Source organism: Pyrus communis, chromosome 12 (genome assembly GCF_963583255.1).
Source record: "Pyrus communis chromosome 12, drPyrComm1.1, whole genome shotgun sequence".
In the NCBI taxonomy this organism is placed as follows: domain Eukaryota; kingdom Viridiplantae; phylum Streptophyta; class Magnoliopsida; order Rosales; family Rosaceae; genus Pyrus; species Pyrus communis.
This window is the reverse complement of record NC_084814.1, coordinates 21,319,159-21,338,189: the sequence shown is the minus strand read 5'-3', so window position 1 is coordinate 21,338,189 and position 19,031 is coordinate 21,319,159. Positions and strand designations below refer to the sequence as shown.

Sequence of the window (19,031 nt, the reverse complement as noted above, 5' to 3'; positions counted from 1 at the left end):
TAACATCATCCGGCACATGATCACTAGGAGTGCATGTTGCATCTTCTCCGTTTGGATATGGAAAAGGAAATAAGTCCATCAAATGCTCCCCCTGTCTAGAGTAATCCAGTGATTGTGAGAAGTAAGGAACATGTTCTTCAAATTTAACATCCCTTGAAACAACCATTTTTCTAGTTGTTGAATTATAGCACTTGTAACCTTTTTGGGTAGATGAATAACCTAGAAAGACACATTTGGCAGCCCTTGGGTCTAGCTTGTCACGATTTTGAGTTTGAATGTGAACAAAGCATGTACACCCAAAGACTCTCAAATGGGAAAAGTTGATCTTTCTATTTTTCAAGACCTCATAAGGTGATTTAAAATTCAACACTTTACTAGGCAATCTATTGATGAGATATGCCGCAGTAAGGACTCCTTGAGACCAAAACTTCTTAGGCACATTCATGTGAAACATAAGAGCTCTAGTCTTCTCAAGTAGATCTCTATTCTTCCTCTCGGCCACCCCATTTTGTTGAGGTGTTCCAACACAACTTGTTTGGTGTAATATACCATGCGTGCTCAAGTAGTGTGACATGTTATGAGACATATATTCTGTGTCGTTATCTGATCGTAAAATATGAATTTTTGAAGCAAATCGGGTGGCCACAAGTCTATGAAAATCTTGAAAAACTTCCATCACTTCACTTTTAAATTTCAAAAGATACAACCAAGTAATCCTTGTGAAATCATCCACAAAAGTTACAAAATATTTGTATCCATCAAAAGACTCTATAGTTGGTCCCCAAACATCGGAATGCACAATTTCAAAAGGGTTACTAGCCCTAGACAAAGAGGAAGTAAATGGTTATCTAGTAAACTTAGAAAAATGACAAACATCACAAGGACTTGTAACTTTGCACATATTTGGGAATAAGGTGGATAGAACTTTTTCAGAAGGATGTGCTAGACGTTGGTGCCAAAGTTGTTGTTCTTGAGCTAAGCTTGAAGTGACTTGAAAAACCTTGGGAACTTGAATATGCTTGGAAAGATAGTAGAGACCATTTAAGAAAAATCCTTCACCAATCGTCTTCTTGGTGACTACATCCTGAAAGATCACATTTTTGGGAGAGAAAATGGCAAGACAATTTAATGAGTTTGTGATCTTGCTAACAGATAAAAGTTGAAAAGGGAATGAGGGAACATAAAGAGCCTCAGACTCGACATCACTTGAGATCAAATGTATTTTTCCTTTTCCCACAACCATAGCATTTTTTCCATTGGCAACTGACACTTGGGATGGAATAGAAAATTTTTCAAATTTATGCAAGTTTGTAGACTTGTTAGTCAAATGATCAGTGGCTCCAGAATCTATAATCCAATAATCATGCACATTACCAATGTTGAGAGCAGTTGAGAAGGAGTGTAAGATACCTAGGATGTCCCTTTGTACCACGCCTTCATTTCCAGCCAGGAAGCCAGCAAATTGTCCTAGTAGTGCAGTTTGATTGTTGTCACACTGATTTAGTGGTCCTTCACTATTTCCAAGACCTTGTTTCTTGTGAAGAAACATAGCAAACTCGTTGATCAGTGCAGCTGTATTAGTGGTGAACTTCAGTGCTCCATCAGAAGAAGTTGTGGCAACATGATTTGCCTTGTAAGAAGGGTTGTACGAGCCTTTCGAGACACCTTTGTTATCCCTATGAAACTTTGGTTTTAACTCTGGATGAAGAATCCAGCATCGGTCTCTTGAGTGCCCACCAGCATCACAATGGCTACATTTTAAGCCAGTTTTCTTTCCTTTGTAGCCTCTCTCCTCACCAAGTTTTTGGTTAGAGAAGTAAGCCCTAGCTTCTGGTATATTTGCCTTCATGTCCAAGGTCATGACTTTCCTTCGAACCTCTTCTCTTTGAATTGTGGCACACACACTTGAAAAAGAAGGCAGGTCGGGATTCATGAGGATATGGCTTCGAAGATCTTCGAATTCAGGGCTCAGGCTTGCTAGGAGTTGGAATATTTTGTCTTCCTCGGCTCTTTTAGTTAGCACAGCAGCGTCGATGGTGTGTGGTCGATACACATTCAGCTCGTTCCACATAGTGGTCAGCTTTCCAAGATGTTGCACAAATGGCTTCCCTTCCTGTTGCAAACCAGCAATGTCCTTCTTTAACTGAAACACTCTAGCCGCATTGTTCTGATTTCCATACATTTCCTTGAGATTTTTCCAAAGAGTCATGGAGGATTCAGCATAGCTAAAAATTTCTGCAATCTTACGATCCATGGAATTGAGTAGCCACGACATGACCAACTGGTCTTTGCATAGCCAAGCATCATACTCCGGTGAGGTAGTCTTAGGCATTGGAATAGCACCATTAACATAACCAAGCTTTGATCGTCCTCCCAGAGCAAGAGAAACTGCTCTCTCCCATGGAAGATAGTTAAACTCATTTAGCAAGACAGAACTAAGACGTTGATTTGGGTTGATATCAATATCTGAGTGTGGTGATGGTGGAGTAGCATGAAAGCCGTCTCCTTCCAAATTTACTAAGCTTTCTTCAACCATGATTGAAGGACAAGAAGCTCACAAATCTCTCAAGAGAACACCACAGAGACAGGCCGGTTAGGGTCACTGCTCTGATACCATATTGAATTTTGAATGTCTATATTTGTATTATGTGAAACCAAGTACAAGGAAAGCTCATATAAATGAGCGGAAGAAAGGAAAAGAAACAGGAGGAGCCGAAAACAAGGAAAAGCAAAAACAGAAAGAAAGAAAAAACAAAGCAGAAAACATGGAAGCAGAAAACATGGAAAAGTAAAGCAGCCCTAGAAAAGTAAAGCAGCCCTAGAACTTCTTCCATGCTTTCTTCCAATAGGGTGGTTGTAGTAGAGCCAGTACGCCGCCATTCAAATGCTTCCTAATAGAATTTTCACCTCGTAGGTTACAAATGAGCGTGAGGGTGGTTAGGGGATTGTGGGACCAGGCGAGCGGCAGCAGGCTGCAGCTGCTTCAGATACATACGGGTAGCCTCCACTTCAGCCGGGCTGACTTTCTCCGGCTTAATGACGATGAAAAAGAGATCAGCACAGGGTTTACCGGTGCTAAACAAGCCAGTAATCAAGCCAATCGTTGGGATCGGATTTGGGGATGTTGTCTTGGGTCTCCCATTGTTGAAATTGAACTTGGTGGCCGCCAATCTATGTGTTTTTTATTCGGGCCGGGGAGGCGAAGGAGCAACAATAGTTGTATAATTAGAAGCCATAAGTCTGTGAGTTGTGAAATTTTGTTTCCATGGCTCCTGTGTGCTCTCCAAATTGACAGGAGTGTAGCCATTTTTCAATGTTTTCTTCTTGATAACAATGAACATGCTTATATAGCATGCATGCTGATCTTAATTAATTACTTGGACTCCAAGGTTCCTCTATTTGATGTGGTGGAATTTTCATCTTAGATGGTTTCTCTCGGTCAAGATAATATTTCTTTTCATTTAAAAAGAGATAAAAGTTTTGTATTAGTACTTCACAAAAATCCATAATACTAATTCCTGAAATTAGGGTTCAAGGAATTAAAGTTTCTCCTCTGTCCTTCCTCTTTCTGGTTCTATTTCAGATAGTCGAGTTCAAGTTTTGTTCTGATTGAAGAATTTGCAACGCTGTGAAGATTTAAACTTTCGCCCGCTGACCCGTTGTCGAACACTGTTGTAACTTTTAAGTTTGTAAAACTTCGTTGCTTTTTACATTTTTGGTAGATTTTTCGTTGCATTGTGTTTGCCAGGCGACTTACCCAGGAAATTAAATAGTTGTTATAAACTGAAATCACTCTTTCTGATAGGTTTTGAAATACTTTGCTCGGGGTTTCTTCAATTTCACGTTGAAGTTATGGTTGAGGACCGGACATGTGGTGATATACGGGCACGGTGGAGACAATGGGAGGTCTAAATTCCACCTAAAAGTTTTGGTATTTCACTAAGGCCAAGTTTATATTTATAGTTGTATGATGCAACTCTAAGCTATTGGACCTCTGTTAGGATCAATTGGACTGCATCTTGTTATTGCTATTCATTAGGTCTGTTACATATGTAATACTATTAGACCCATCTACACCTTGAACGTTGTTAACTACATTGCAATGTTTGGGAATTGAAGGGAAAATCAAGAAGAAATGATGAACAAAAAGATGAACACAGAGATATTTAGAGAGAGAGAGAAACAGAGAGTTTAGAGAGAAATATGATTTGTATTAACTAAAAGAATGAAGATTACACACTTTGTTTTTGTACTAGTAAGCCTAACAACTCTAACCAAATGCTAACAAACTTGCTAACTATATTTCTAACTGTATTGCTTACTTGTACCCTTAATATGTTAACTACATTGCAATGTTTGTGAATTGAAGGGAAAATCAAGAAGAAAGGATGAACACAAAGATGAACACAAAGATATTTAGAGAGAGAAAAACAGAGAGTTTAGATAGAAATAGGATTTGTATTAACTAAAAGAATGAAGATTACACACTTTGTTTTTGTACTAGTAAGCCTGACAACTCTAACCAAATATTAACAAACTTGCTAACTATATTTCTAACTGTATTGCTGACTTGTACCCTTAATAAAGGCTACTATCTTTGGATGTGTTTAAACCTTTTTTCTGATGTAAAGATGACTATGAATGAAATTATATGAATTTACTTTAGTTTATTCTACTTTTCTTGCATTTTCTTTTCCCGCACTTTCCTTTTCCAGTTATGTTGATCTCTGATCCTATAATTGTAGATTTCTGATTTTTTTGTTTTTAACAAAAGATATTATCTACACTACCGGGAGGGGTGTGGACTTAGCCTCACAATGGGCTAGCAGTAATGTGGTTCAAATATGCCTTTGGCGAGAATCGAACTTAAGACCTCTCACTTACAAGTGAAGAGGAATACCACTAGACCGTAGTACTAAGTGGCTTGTAGGTTTCTGATTTAAGTTAGTTGCTCTGATGCATAACATATTTAATTTCTATTTTATGAAAGGTAAATGAGGGTACAGCTTGTTCTATATAAGAAACAGCAGAATTTCAATGTTTATCACTATATAAGCATGCGATCTTAAGAGCATTTGCACAGCTTTTAGCATCTCTACAAATAATATTGCCACCATTAAATCATGTTAACCATAGATAATATGAATTAAAAACTAAATAAAATCAAGCCTCCTCACACCATTCTCAAAAAAAAAAAAAAAAAAAAAAAAACTAATTAAAATGGATGACGGATGATCATCATAACTATATATGTAGATCAGTCCACTACAGCCAGCTTTTGATACTTCTCTTCGGAGATGGCGGCTTCCATGACATGCTCTGGGCCAATTTCCCCATCATTCTCTAAGAACAACTTGAGCAAGTTTTCGGAGAAGCCACTCAATATTGTCATCCCCGGTTGTGTCCACGGCATCTCTATCTTCTCCCATTCTAAGTAAAGATCTGGCATAAACCAAATCACTATGTGTGGCACCGCATCGCCGTACCCTTTTGCCTCAAACTTCCTCTTTATTTCATTATAATCATATTCCCATAAGGAATAAGCCTCATGGCTAAAGTGTTGCTTGCTGAACACAAACACCTTCTTGACCATCTGCTCCGGCTGCAAATTCTCATTCACTGCCAGTTCCAAAATCGAGTCAAGCACTTCCTCAATATAAAGATCGTATTTATCTGAGCCCTCGAAGTCCATCTTCGTCATAAATTTGGACTTGGACTTAAGATCATGGCCTTGTATCGGTTGTAGAGTTGAGTGCCAACTGACAGCATTTCCGTTCCATGGCTCTTGGGTCAATTCAGACACCAAAAGTCCCAAAGCCAGTGAGACCTCCCTCGCCTTTCCCCGTACGCATATTCTGCCGTCGTCACATACAGCCAAGCAATTGTTCATCTTGCCTTTCTTTTTCATGCCTTCCACCATTGTTTTCCATTGAAGCTCAGCCACTTCCCCAACATTGGGATGATCCGCAAAGGCCATGATATGATGTGGAAGCAAAGCACCGGGGTCAATCTTGGACTTGTCCGCTTTCACCTCCTCCAAATACGTCTCAATCTCGCAGGGCTTTCCTTGCTTATTTGGTCCACAATAGCCGGCCTTCTCCAAGGGCACCAAAACCTCCTTCCTGAGTCGACCTTCAATTTTTTTAGCGTATTGGGTGTCATCAATGCCTTGATATTCCGGATATGATTCTCGGGGAAAAAACTTCCTCGCAATGCTTTCACATATCAAAGTGGCATTGATGGTTTTGGTGTCCATGGTGCAACAGCCAGCAGCGTCAGTTATCTCATAGGCCAAGGAGTACCGATCATCATCATCAATATCCGATCGCTTAAATTTTCGCTTCAATATTTCCATACCAAATTTCAACTGTTCCACATAAACATCTGTAACCCTATCGCGTAACAACTTGTAATTCGGGTCACGCTCATACCTCTCAATAAAAATCTTCGTCATTTCTGCCAGGGTTTTCTCTTGAGCACTACCACTACTGGCATCTGTCTCTTCTTCATTTTCCCTCCTCCTCTCCCGGCCTTCTAGAAGGAAGTACAAAATATCGACAGGATCAATAAAACACCCAAACGACACAGCAATAGAAGGGATGCTGCGCAATAGGGTCTTGGGGTGGTTGTGGTGGAGCCAATACGCGGCCGTGTCAAATGCTTCCAAATAGGATTTTTCACCTCGTAGATTACAGATGAGTTTGAGAGTGGTTACCGGATTGTGCGACCAGGCCAGCGGCAGCAGTTGTTTCAAATAAATACAGGTAGCCTCTACCTCAGCCGGACTAGCTTTCTCCGGCTTGATCACATTGAAAAAGAGATCAACACAGGGGTTACCGGTACTAAACAAGCCGGTAATCAAGCCAATCAACGGGATTGGATTTATGAATGTTGTATTGGGTTTCCCATTGTCGAAATTGAAATTGGCTCTGGAGAAAGTATGTGTGGGTAGTTTGAGCTCCGGAGGTGGAGGATCGACAAGAGTTGTATACTTAGGAGCTATTAGTCCTTTTACGAGTTTTGAAACTTTGTTGCCATACCTTTGGTGTGCTCTCACAGCCGAGAGTAGTTTAGCCATTTTCAAAGCTTTTGTGATAACAATATGAATATGGTGTTTTCTAATATAGCAGCAAATGTTAATTAATTACTTGATACCCACGGTACCACTATTTAATAATATAGGAGCTGCTTAACTTTTTTAACCTTAATTCTAGGGATTAGTATCACGGATATTTGTTTCCTAATACAAAAATTTCTCTGATCTCACGCTCTATTCTAAAATATATCGGTGTACTAAAAAAACAGAGCTAAAGTCACTCAGTACTATGGTCTGGTGGTATTCCTCTTCACTTATAAGTGAGAGGTCTTAGGTTCGAATCTCGTGGATGACGAATTCGGTACCAAATTAGGTTGTCTATTGTGTGGGTTAACCAAACTTCCCTCCTCTTAGTATAAAATATATCAATGTACTAAAAAAAAAAAAAACTAAGCTTCAAGGTATTAGAGTTTTTTTCTTCTTTCTCTCTCTTCCATTTTAGCCATTCTATTTGTTTCCTGTTGTCCATTGCCTTTCTTCCTCAAATATAATTATTAGGATATTGATGGCCTTCTTCAAACATAATTAATTAAGGATAATATTTGCATTCCTATTTTGGGGATGAGCTCAGTATCCCACTTACAAATAATGTATCTTCTCAGTAAAAATTTCATAATTGACACCTTTCAATCTCTTAATTTTCCATTTTATAAATAGGCTATCAAGAGAAATTGCCAACCGCAGATTTGAAACTAGATCTTAATCTAGTGAAAAGAACAGGAGTGGACTACTTTGGCTCCAAGAAAGATAACCGATTGGATTGAATGCTTATTAATTTCCTAAACAAATCCCCTTTAGCTGAGGCATATATATATATATATATATATATATATATATATGCGTACTCTCCATGTCTAAAGGAAAAAAAAAAATATATATATATATATATGCGTACTCTCCATGTCTAAAGGAAAAAAAAATATATATATATATATATATATGCGCGTACTCTCCATGTCTAAAGGAAAATGAACTTAGGGTCACCTTTCAAATAGCTAATTCTTTTTTTTTTTTAGTGCATTGATATTTTTACACTAAACAGAAGAAGAGTTCGGCTAAACTATACAATGAGCAACTTAATTTGGTATTGAATTCGTCATCTACGAGATCCTTAGACCTTTCATTTATAAGTAAAGAGGAATATCACCAGACTGTAGTACTGAGTAACAGTAACTAATTTATATTATCTCAGTAATAAACAAACAAATTTATTTCTTAGAGTTGAGAGATCTCTCACCGTGTGCATAACTGCACAAAAAGATCGTGGCCGTCCGTCCGTCGGAAAAAACTACATATTCGTACAGGAGTAAAACATTAACAACTTACTAAGAAATCAAACTGTCCCAAGTATTTTGGATATTCGTTAAAGGATAATGTTATCTACATACTAATTTTTACTTCTCACATATTCATGTCAACTTCCGGCTTTCGGATCAAATGAATTGATGAAGAACAATGGACAAAAATTAACAAAGGTGTATGGGAGGTAAAAATCCGATTGGTGTCGAGCAAAAAATTGTTAGAGCAATAATAGAAAATATGGAAATAACATAAAAATTCCAATAATAATAATCATAAGGAAATTCACAACATCAATTATATATGAGATTAATATAAACAACTAGAGAGAAAGTTAGAAATACTAACAAACTTAGAGATTGAGGCTTGCATGAATGCAATGTCCTAAAGACAGAATTTCACCCCTACTCTTGTGCTTGTAGTTTGGTAGACGTCCGTCTCCCAGGATTTAACAATCTATAATCCGAAGTCAAAGCACTTCAATCTTCGGACTTTGACGAACTTTATATATTCCGTACTCTCAAGACACGACTCAGAAAACAAACGAAGAATGAGAGAAATAGAGTGGGGAAGCCCTATTCCCCAAGAGTAATTAATTCTGTTATTTTCTACTTATCTCATGGCTTAGTGTTACTGAGTTTATATACAACCCAAGTGCCTTTTTCTAAATAGCATGACTAACTCTATACAGATACTTTGCGGTTCGCACCACTTCTATAACCATGACAACCAATTAGCTATGACATAACCGTAAGTAAATTAGGGAAAGGTTACAACTATTATGTTTTAAATACTACACGGCGAGTGTTGCATTCTCTACATGAAACACTTTACAAACTAATTTCTTCATTCAAACTAATATTAAATATTATAATACTATATTATAATATCAAATATCCAACAACAACTTGTTCCAAATAAGAAGATATTAACTAACTCTAAAATTTTAGCTGCGACAAGCAATCCCTGAAAATCCATCTAATGACAGCAAACAACTCAACAGTCATATAACGTCAAAGAAATTGTGTATGTGAAATTTAGAAATTTTTATTTTACATTAATGCAAAGAAAATATCACTTAGCACTATCCTACCTATTTGCTATTCATATATATCCCGTCAGCTTCCATACCAGGACAAAATTCCTACAAAGAAAACAAACCCTGTATCGTATGTTATCAAATGCATAACATGTGACTGACTATTAATGAGCCGATATTATTGTATATTTTTACTCTATTTTTAGTATTAGTTATTGGTTATTTTGTGAGAATTTTGATATTTGGATCCATAATTCTAATGTAGGACATGAGAATCTCTTTTGAGCAAAATGTAATCAAACGGATGAATATTGGAGTAATTCTAATTGGAGTAGCTTCGTAAGTCTTTGAACTTATTCATGTCAAAGTTTTAGATTTTTATGCCGAGCTGTTGAATTATGGCAAATAAATCAATATGCCAAAGTGGTGCTTTAGAATTAATTGGGTTTTTTGATAACCAAGGTGGCAATTTCTGGAGTTGGATCTTTCAACCTTATGATGGAGATATAAAATAGAGAGATAAAAAAAATATCATAACGGAACCATGAATACGAATGAGAAACACAAACTTGCCAAAAAGAAAAAAAAAACAGAAGGAAAAAAAAAAAAAAACCAATTTCACATGAACAAATCAATATGAGTTCTAACTTAGTTTTCCTGCAATAAAACGACCAAAGTTAAGAAAAACCAAAAACATAGAATGAGCGATAAGGGAGAGAAACAAATCCCGCTAATAATTTTTAAAATATACCCAAACCATTCGAAGTAGCAAGGACGAAGCTTCTTCCCTCCTCCTCTGGATTTGTGGAATACTCAATGTACATTTGCGAGTTGTTGCGAGTTATTTTATCTTCTCCATTGCGGCAATTTATTTGGAGTCCTCCACGATCATGATTCCCTTTTGCACGTTTAATTTCTTTTCTTATTTTCCTTCTATTTAATCTCTTTTAATTATTATTTTTTCTTACAAAACTACCCTTAGTAAAAAAATTCTATATTTCTTTTCGGTTAATACATTTTTTTTGTTTCAGGGGCATTGTTGTCCAATTATTTTTTATGAAGAGACACCAAAATTGACTTCTGCCTTTCTAATAGTAGAGATATGCCGGATTAATGGGAGTTTTGTCACTATATATTAGGTAGTCCATGCTCTCACAAAACACACGTTCCATTATGAACAAATTCTAATATTGTTGAAACACTTCCATTTGTTGAGAATAGAAGACAACATTGTGAGGTCATCTCCAACCGAAAAGGGGCCAAAGGGCCATTTTTAGTCCTATAGCCTTGCAAGAAATTATTTTTTAATGGACAGTGCCAGGCCATATTTATATCATCTCTAACCGAGGGGGCCAAATGGTCATAGGTCAAAACATAGCTCTTTGACAAAAAACCTATCTCCAACCTAAGGGGCCAAAAGGCCATAGGCCAAAACATAGCTCTTTGACAAAAAACATATCTCCAACCGAAGGAAGCTATTTTTTAGCCCCCTCAATAATTTATTATTTTAATTGAATTAATATGGTTAATTGAATTAAACTACCGTATTAAAATAAGGTTTTCAGACATATATTGAGTGCCACTTGTCGCTAAATAAATAAGCCTCCAGATTTCTTATCTTTATGCAATCTTAATAATTTTTCGGATAGGATTTCGAGTGTCACATGTCGTTAAAGTGAGTAACTCTTTAGTTTTCTTATCCTTATGTAATCTTAATAAATTTTCGGATAAAATTTCGAGTGTCACGTGTCAAGATGTAATTGGTTGGCCATTTGAAAATTTTTGAATAAATTAAAGGAAAGATTATTGGAAGAGGTAAGAGAATAGAATTTGAAGAATTGAAATAAAATGAGGTAAGATAGTATGGAATGGTGAAAAGAATGTGAGAAATTGTGTAGGAACGGCTTAGGTACCCTAAAATTTCAAATTTCAACGGTAACCTGACGTTAGGTAACCATTGCAAGTGGGTTGGGTTGCTGCATCAGGCTGGCTGGCTGGCTCATTTTGGCCAGCCCACTGGCTTGGTGTTTGATTTTGGCATGGTGGGGCCCACAAGCCCTTTAGCCTAACCCTTAGTTAGAGATGATTTTCGTGTCAAAATGAACTATATTTTAGCCTATGGCCCTTTGGCTAGGTCAATTGGAGATGGCCTGAACTCAAGCCATTCTATCTCCCATCAATTTAGGTTAGTATCATTCATCTTCTTATTGTAATTATCATGATGCATGTCAAGTTGTGATCCTAGAACCATGTTGTAATAATCCATCTTGCCATTAAATAATAATTAAAAGAGCTACAAACATAACTTTCATTCAATATTTAAAAGCCGTTCAATTGTAATCTATCTTACAATTAAATCTTTTATAAATATCATTAAATAATAATTAAAAAGAGCTACTAACATAACTTTCACTAAATAATCAAAAGCAGTTCAATCGTAAACAGTCAAACAAAAAAAAAGCTTCAAAAACTCTAATTTTAAAGTTTCACTCGAATATATAGCATTATTATATAATAAAACTAGAAGAAAAAAAAATTTGTTTTTTAGGATGTTGTTTTGGCACTCCAAATACTCATTGTGCACTCTAAATTTTTATATTTAAAAAAAAAAAAAACACACTTACCAAGAATGCACAATAAAATTTTAAAGTGCATAAAAAAAAAATTTTAAGTGCTAATAAAGATAATTTTTTTAATATATAACATTACTATAATAAGGCAAAATTTGGGGCCTCTGCCAGTTTGGGACACTATGAGATTGCATATTTCGCTCCCCCAAAGCCGCCTCCTATTATCCTATATATGCTCAAGTTCCCCACTAGCAAGTGGATGATGAAGGAAGAAATAACTGGAAAAGAGAGGTGCAATTTATCAATTATTTCAAATGTTATTTTCCTTTAAAACTAACTCAATCAAATCTTGGGAAGTGCAGGCATATCAACAGATGCTATCATGAAAACTCCCTTGTTGAATTTTTTTATCTTTTTAGAAATGACTTAGTAACATGATTAAGATTTACAGTACAACACAAACAAGACATGCGTTTTAAGTCACAACTTTGAGTTAGATCTCATTTTTTCATACTCTTATTTTAAATGTATCTTTAAAAAAAAATTCTCATTCATCATATTCTTGACGCAAGAAAAGGTGAAAAACCAAAATTACCCTTGTTTTCTTAAATCTCCTCCGATGTGCCTCAAATTCTTAATGGTACATAGATGGCTGGTAAATTGAATTTCTAATTTCACTTATTAATGTATTATGACTAAACATGAACGCCTCTTTGAATTTTCATCGTAAGCTTTAGTTTACATCAGAACGGCGCTCCACAACCAAGTACATAAAAACACATATGAGATTTACATGGTAAATAAGATGAATTTGAATCTTCACGATTAAATCTTCACCACCAACTTAACAACAAATACTAGTTCAAGATTAACAAATAGCTAAATTTCAGTGCCACATAACATTACGCAACATCTTGATCTTGACCTGTTCAACATCGTAAAAGCGAAAATTGAACATAAAACCCACTACATTAAAACTACTTGAACTACAAATCCGTATCTGGTCGAATTCAGGATAAGCATCGCTGTCAGCCAAAACAAAGAGAACACTATAAAGAACCTTTTATCTAATGGGAGCTACCTAGAAACAACCTTCACCAGTAAACTACGAACGCAAGTGTCGACCTCTCTCACTAGACTCAAAGACTTTTGCACTCTTGAGTCGCCAAGTTGCAAACTTGCAACAACCACAACAACAACAAGGCTTTGCCAAGTTACCACTTTAACCCGTGGACTACTCAGATATGTTCCAAAACATCATCGTCAAATCGAAAATATCTGTCTGAGAGGTACCAAATCTTCTTCTTTTTTTTCTTTTTTTTCTGCGCTATTTTTGTTAATTTTTTGTATGTATCAGGTTTTTGATGGATTGGATTTGGGGATTGGGGCTAAATATTTATTGATAAATTGTTTGTAAGATGTAAAAAAGTTTGTCTTTCTCTGAATTGGAATGTGGGTTTTGGAAAAGTTTGGGTCTTGTTAGATAATTACTATGAATTGGAACAAGAAATTGCGCATCTTTGGCCTGAAAATGTGCTCATATCTTCTGGGTTGTGTTCAATTTCACTAATTCTGATACGAATTCGGCTTAATTTTCCCGGCATTATCGAATTTTCGGCCCCGATTTGTCTGTGAATGAAGCTTGGAAATTGGAGTAGATGGCCCTTATTGTCTCTGAAATGTTTTGTTCAATTTTCTTGAGACTATTTGTTTTGGTAAACTGGATATAACTCCAATTTTGTGTTAAAAAAAATAAAAAATAAAAAGTCCAATGTGATTTGTTCACTAATTATCCGTAGCAGCTTTTTTTTATCATCTTTTTATTAAATTGTGACAAATGTCATCCCTTATTCTTATCTCAATTTTATGATTAATCTTAAATATTGTTTCTCTTTTTTCCAACTCCTAACTCGTATCTCAATTTTTTCTTCTACCTCGATCACTCATCAACTGTGTCAACTAATCTATGATGTATGTACATATATACGAGTATGAATTTATTAATGTATGGAAGACGAAACTTCTTTACTATTTTCATGGATTATATGTAGATTAATTTTTATTTATTTATTTTGATACCTCTATCACATGGTAAATGTTTTTTTTATCAACCTATGATTAGGTCATATAAATTTTCTTTTAACTATTTTCCATGGAAGTGGTTAGATTTTCATATTTAAAATTCAAATTAAAATTTTGAGTAAAGATTTATTAATAAAAAAATTTAATTAAAGTTGAAAAATAAGGAAACTGGACTAAATCCAACAACAGCTAAAAATTTTGGTCCTGGATCAAAGTAATATTTTTTTAGTAATTCTGTTTCTTGGGTTATATGATATATCCACATTTGGATTATGAAGCAAATGGAATAATTGACTAATAGTTACTTTTCCCCTGAAAGTGATTGTTAGATGAAAAGAACAAGCCTTTCGGAGTGTGAACTCAATCGGAGATTGATCTGTAACAATTTACTTAATTTAGTTTTGTTGAATGTGCAGTGTTCTTGAAAAATATAGAACTTATGGGTGGGAAGAGTTCAAAACGTTCAACTTCAAGACAGCCTTCTTTTGGGTCCGGATCACGTTCTTGGAGTCATCAGAGTTATCAAGAGGCACCATATGCACAACCACCATTGATACCATCATATGCACCGCCAAGCCAAGACTACCGGCACCAGCAGCATTATGCTCCTCCACCTCAAAGCCATGGCAGTGCTTGGTCAACAGGCTCGAATGTGGGGTCGGGTACCAAGTTTAGGAGAATAAATGATGATTACAATAGCCTGGACCAGGTAAAACACAAGATAACGTACTCAATGTTTGGCTCAATATCTCAATGTGCATATTCAATAGTTATATCACTGTCATCTGTCTTTGAAGCAAATACGATGTGAAATCACTGTTATTGCTAATGTTACTTGTGTAATCATCATGACATTCCTACTCGTATCTTTCGAAAGGTCACAGATGCATTGGCGCGTGCTGGTCTTGAGTCATCCAATCTTATTGTTGGCATTGATTTCACAAAAAGCAACGAGTGGACAGGTGCAAGGTCATTTCATCGGAAAAGCTTGCATCACATTGGAGGAGAGCAAAATCCTTACGAACAGGCAATAGCAATTATAGGGAAAACATTGTCTTCCTTTGATGAAGATAACTTGATTCCCTGTTTCGGATTTGGAGATGGTATCTTATCTAACAGTTGTCTTACTCTTGAAATTTAGCCTTTTGAGTTTTGACGATATAGATATTGTGATTTTCATATATTTGCAGCATCAACCCATGACCAAGAAGTTTTCAGTTTCTACCCGGACGAGGGATCTTATTGCAATGGATTTGAAGAAGTATTGAGACGATATAGAGAATTAGTCCCTCAGCTACGACTGGCCGGTTGGAATTCGTTTTACTCCCTTTTCCCCTTCTTTTTCTAGGTTGGTTGGTTGCTTATGGAGATTCATACCCTTTTTACCTTGTGACAGGGCCGACATCCTTTGCCCCTATTGTTGAAATGGGCATCACTATTGTTGAGCAAAGTGGCGGTCAGTACCATGTATTGGTGATCATAGCCGATGGGCAGGTATATTGCTTTCGGTCTCTATCTTATAGTTATAACTTATACCTGTTCGAGAGTTTTCTGCTCAAGCAGCAAATTATTTTAGTAGCAATATGATCTCGTATCTTCAATTACTTGGTGTTAAAGGAGACTGTCAATTGTCACAGGTGACCAGAAGTGTTGATACTGCACGTGGGCAGATAAGCCCACAGGAAAGGAAAACCGTTGAAGCAATTGTGAAAGCAAGGTACATTCTTGGAATGCTTGTTTTCCTTGGTCTTATTCCTTCCTTCCTTCCTTCTTCTTTTTCCATTTTATTTTACAATGTCCTTGTTATATTGCAGTGAGTACCCCTTATCAATTATACTAGTTGGTGTTGGAGACGGGCCGTGGGATATGATGAAGGAATTTGATGACAACATCCCCGCCCGGACCTTTGATAACTTTCAGGCAAATATTTCGAACTTTAATTGCAATGGATGGTCTATATCATCTTGTTGGAGTATATATGCTTTATTATGTTTTCTTTCTTCAAACTTTAATTAAAAGGTGCAGCTTTATTTTGCCTTCTGTAGTTTGTGAATTTTACGGAAATTATGGCAAAGAATATGGATCGTTCAAGAAAAGAAGCGGAGTTTGCTCTTGCAGCACTGATGGAAATACCCTCTCAGTATAAAGCAACGCTAGAGCTTAATATTTTAGGGTAATAATCTATAACTCCTCCTGGCTAATGGGCTTTGAGGGATTTACTATTGCAGCTTGGGGTTACATAAGTTCATTTGCAAATCATCATTTCGTTTCATTGCTTATATAGTGCTACAAGAGGGAAGGCTATAGATAGGATACCTCTGCCCCCACCTCATTACGGTTCATCTCCTTTTAGCTCCCCAAAAACTTCACGATCAAGTAGTTTTCGTCCAAGTGCACCTTCCAGGCAACGTGATGAGTTCGTTAGCGCAGCACGTCCTACCGGTTCAGCTTCTGACAATCAAGTAACTGCCCCCTTCCTACTATTTTTTATGAGGAGGCTTAATACGTATGGCATGGACATCAAATTCCTGTCAAAATGACAAGTTTAGACATATTTTTTTATTCTTGCAGGTGTGTCCCATTTGCCTAACCGATCCGAAGAATATGGCATTTGGTTGTGGACATCAGGTATTGCTTATACACATCTTTTACACCTTTCAGAATTGGATGAAGGTTTGAACAACAAATAAGTGCGTTGGATTTTAATATTGTTTGCAGACATGCTGTGACTGTGGACAAGATCTCGACTTATGTCCCTTTTGTAGAACCAGCATCCACACCAGAATAAAGCTCTATTAGGGTTAGTCTCTGTGAAATTTGGACCGCTGCAACTTCAACCGGGACCATTTTAATTCGTTTCAATCGTCTTTCATCAAAAGGAACTGAGTCCCTTGTAGATATCTTCCCTTTTCCTGGATGAAGGACGTCTACATTTGGCGGTCATGGTCGTACTTGGAAACTCGTGGTTAGAATTGCTGCTACTGCGAGTTCTGTGTTTGTTTGAATTTTTGTTCTTGTCGTTGTTTTCGCGTCTACTTATTTCTATTTGGTCCGGTTAAATTCAACATATAAGTGGTTGTACGCCTCATGTATGTACACAAGACATACTTTATATAATCAGTCAGTAAAGCTCACCTTCTGGCTCATCTACAAGGCACCTATCTCAGCTATAGCATGTCGTTTCAGCTCAATAGATGCATAAGCGTCATGTCGTTTCTATGTCCAACACAAACAGAAAGATGAATTGTCGTTCATCAACTGTACAATATGTTCAATTTTTCTGGCTGGAGTTAATGCAAATTCGAAAATATCTTCATAAGCAATAAGCATGGAGAATTCATAGGATAAATTGATTGAGTTTCTTGGAAGATAAATCCCACCTTCACAAGAAAATACCTGGGGTTATTAATTCAGGTATTATGATAAGGGTGAACGATATAGTTGATCATTTCTTAGCCTAAGTAACATTAATAATGAAAGTAGATGTGTTATAACACAGGTGATATTGTAGCATCACATGATACTGAACACTTGAGGATGATTGTCATATTAACACATAGTATTACTAATACACGTGTTATGATATGTATGGACGATACGATTACTTTCCCAACCTAATTTATATCAATAATAAACAAATAAATAAGTTATAACTTAAGTAAAATTGTAACATCATATGACAGTGTGACAGTCACAGTCAAAACATCACTCCATTCTCACCGCTTATTGCATGAAGACCGAATACGTTGCACATCACAAAACCAAACGCCCCGATAATGTAATAAGCGCCCACACTTTCACAGGAAGAGTCTTTCAAAAAATTCTACTACTTTTTGTATGTGAGCAGCCTAAATTTTAGCCAACTAGCCTAAGTATCAAAAAGCTTCCACTCTTTTCACATCACTCAAACACTCTTACTCTTTCATGGCGCACCACAATCGCTTCCCTTCTGGGATGAAATCTTTCCACACTGCTGGTTCTTCACATTGCATTGTATCGGATTTAGCAACGCGGTTGCAGGAGGCCGAAAAGGGGAATGGCCACTGCTACTAAACAACACCATGTGACTACGCATATGGCATTGACACACCACAACACCGTCATCATGTTTGACCAACAGAAGCAGGCCCTTGGGCTACAGGCTTCGAAGGCGCCACAATGGAAACAGATGCACGGATAGCCGCGATGATATAGCAGACTCGTCGTGCTATGCTCACTCCGTGGAGTATGACATTTCTAGCAACAAAGTCAGGCCACTGAGGCTGTACACTGATACCTGGTGCTCATCGGGGTCTTTCTTGAGCAACGGGACACTTCTACAGACGGGTGGATATGGGAGTGGCACTCGAAGAATTCGGTACTATAGGACTTTTGGTGATCGAAAATGTGATTGGTGGCAGTCGGAGCATGATAGGGTTACTGTGGTTGGTGGAACAAGGACATTTAGGATAATTCATGTTTTTAAAAGAAATTGCCATTTTAATGTAATTCTCATGATTATAATCAAAGGATTTTCTATCTTTGTTCTTTATTTATTTTCTTATGTGCTTGTTTGATAATGCTTTTAAAATAACTAAAAGCGCTTTTAAAACCATTATGAATGTGTTTGACAACAAAAAATTAAAGGTGCACTTCCAAGAAGCATTTGCATTTTAATTAATTTTTTTTTCAAAACCCTTATGAACAGAAGTGTTTTTCTAAAAAGTATTTTTAAGGCTTTTTAGCCAAAATGATTTCTGAGATTGGCGTAATTTTTCACTTTGGCCCATGACACTAAAAATTGATAAAAGTGATCCCTCAGTTTGTCCACCGTTAATCATTTTGTTCCTTATGTGAAAACTCTGTTAATATTCTCGTTAAGTGTGATAGTTGATTTGACAAAAATATTCGTAAAAAGGTGGTCACTACGTCGTTCACGTGACAATTTAATGAGAATATTGACATA

The 19,031-nt window shown here is 36.5% G+C and overlaps 3 protein-coding genes across 4 annotated transcripts; 1 reads left to right on the top strand and 2 right to left on the bottom strand.

Moving 5' to 3' along the window:
- Window positions 1-1,323: 1,323 nt before the first annotated feature.
- On the bottom strand, window positions 1,324-2,536 carry LOC137710165 (uncharacterized). The gene is made up of 2 exons (XM_068449114.1): window positions 1,430-2,536; window positions 1,324-1,347 (listed from the first exon to the last, which is right to left on the bottom strand). Exons 1-2 carry the CDS (start codon window positions 2,534-2,536, stop codon window positions 1,324-1,326), a joined length of 1,131 nt encoding a protein of 376 aa, XP_068305215.1.
- Window positions 2,537-5,257: 2,721 nt separating this feature from the next.
- LOC137710164 (uncharacterized) lies at window positions 5,258-7,078 on the bottom strand. The gene has a single exon (XM_068449113.1). It carries the CDS (start codon window positions 7,076-7,078, stop codon window positions 5,258-5,260), a length of 1,821 nt encoding a protein of 606 aa, XP_068305214.1.
- A 7,184-nt stretch (window positions 7,079-14,262) lies between these two features.
- Window positions 14,263-17,232, top strand: LOC137710738 (E3 ubiquitin-protein ligase RGLG2-like). 2 transcript variants are annotated; one of them, XM_068449848.1, is made up of 10 exons: window positions 14,263-14,795; window positions 14,964-15,189; window positions 15,277-15,393; window positions 15,483-15,580; window positions 15,724-15,803; window positions 15,901-16,006; window positions 16,132-16,259; window positions 16,371-16,548; window positions 16,636-16,714; window positions 16,805-17,232. In XM_068449848.1, the coding sequence occupies exons 1-10, from the start codon at window positions 14,526-14,528 to the stop codon at window positions 16,813-16,815; spliced, it is 1,293 nt and encodes a 430-aa protein (XP_068305949.1). In that variant the 5' UTR covers window positions 14,263-14,525; the 3' UTR covers window positions 16,816-17,232. The 2 variants fall into 2 exon arrangements, with proteins under 2 accessions (XP_068305949.1, XP_068305948.1); XM_068449847.1 differs by having other exon boundaries at window positions 14,269-14,795; window positions 16,658-16,714.
- Window positions 17,233-19,031: the final 1,799 nt, after the last annotated feature.

What these genes read in the sequence shown, in the direction of transcription:
- LOC137710738 (XM_068449847.1), top strand. Translation starts at nt 14,526, where the DNA reads ATGGGTGGGAAGAGTTCAAAACGTTCAACTTCAAGACAGCCTTCTTTT. An exon ending in GAAGCAATTGTGAAAGCAAG is followed by an intron (nt 15,804 to 15,900) that starts GTACATTCTTGG and finishes GTTATATTGCAG; the next exon opens with TGAGTACCCCTTATCAATTA. An exon ending in CTAGAGCTTAATATTTTAGG is followed by an intron (nt 16,260 to 16,370) that starts GTAATAATCTAT and finishes TTGCTTATATAG; the next exon opens with TGCTACAAGAGGGAAGGCTA.
- LOC137710165 (XM_068449114.1), bottom strand. Translation starts at nt 2,536, where the DNA reads ATGGTTGAAGAAAGCTTAGTAAATTTGGAAGGAGACGGCTTTCATGCT. An exon ending in TGGCTGGAAATGAAGGCGTG is followed by an intron (nt 1,348 to 1,429) that starts GTACAAAGGGAC and finishes ATTGGATTATAG; the next exon opens with ATTCTGGAGCCACTGATCAT.
- LOC137710164 (XM_068449113.1), bottom strand. Translation starts at nt 7,078, where the DNA reads ATGGCTAAACTACTCTCGGCTGTGAGAGCACACCAAAGGTATGGCAAC.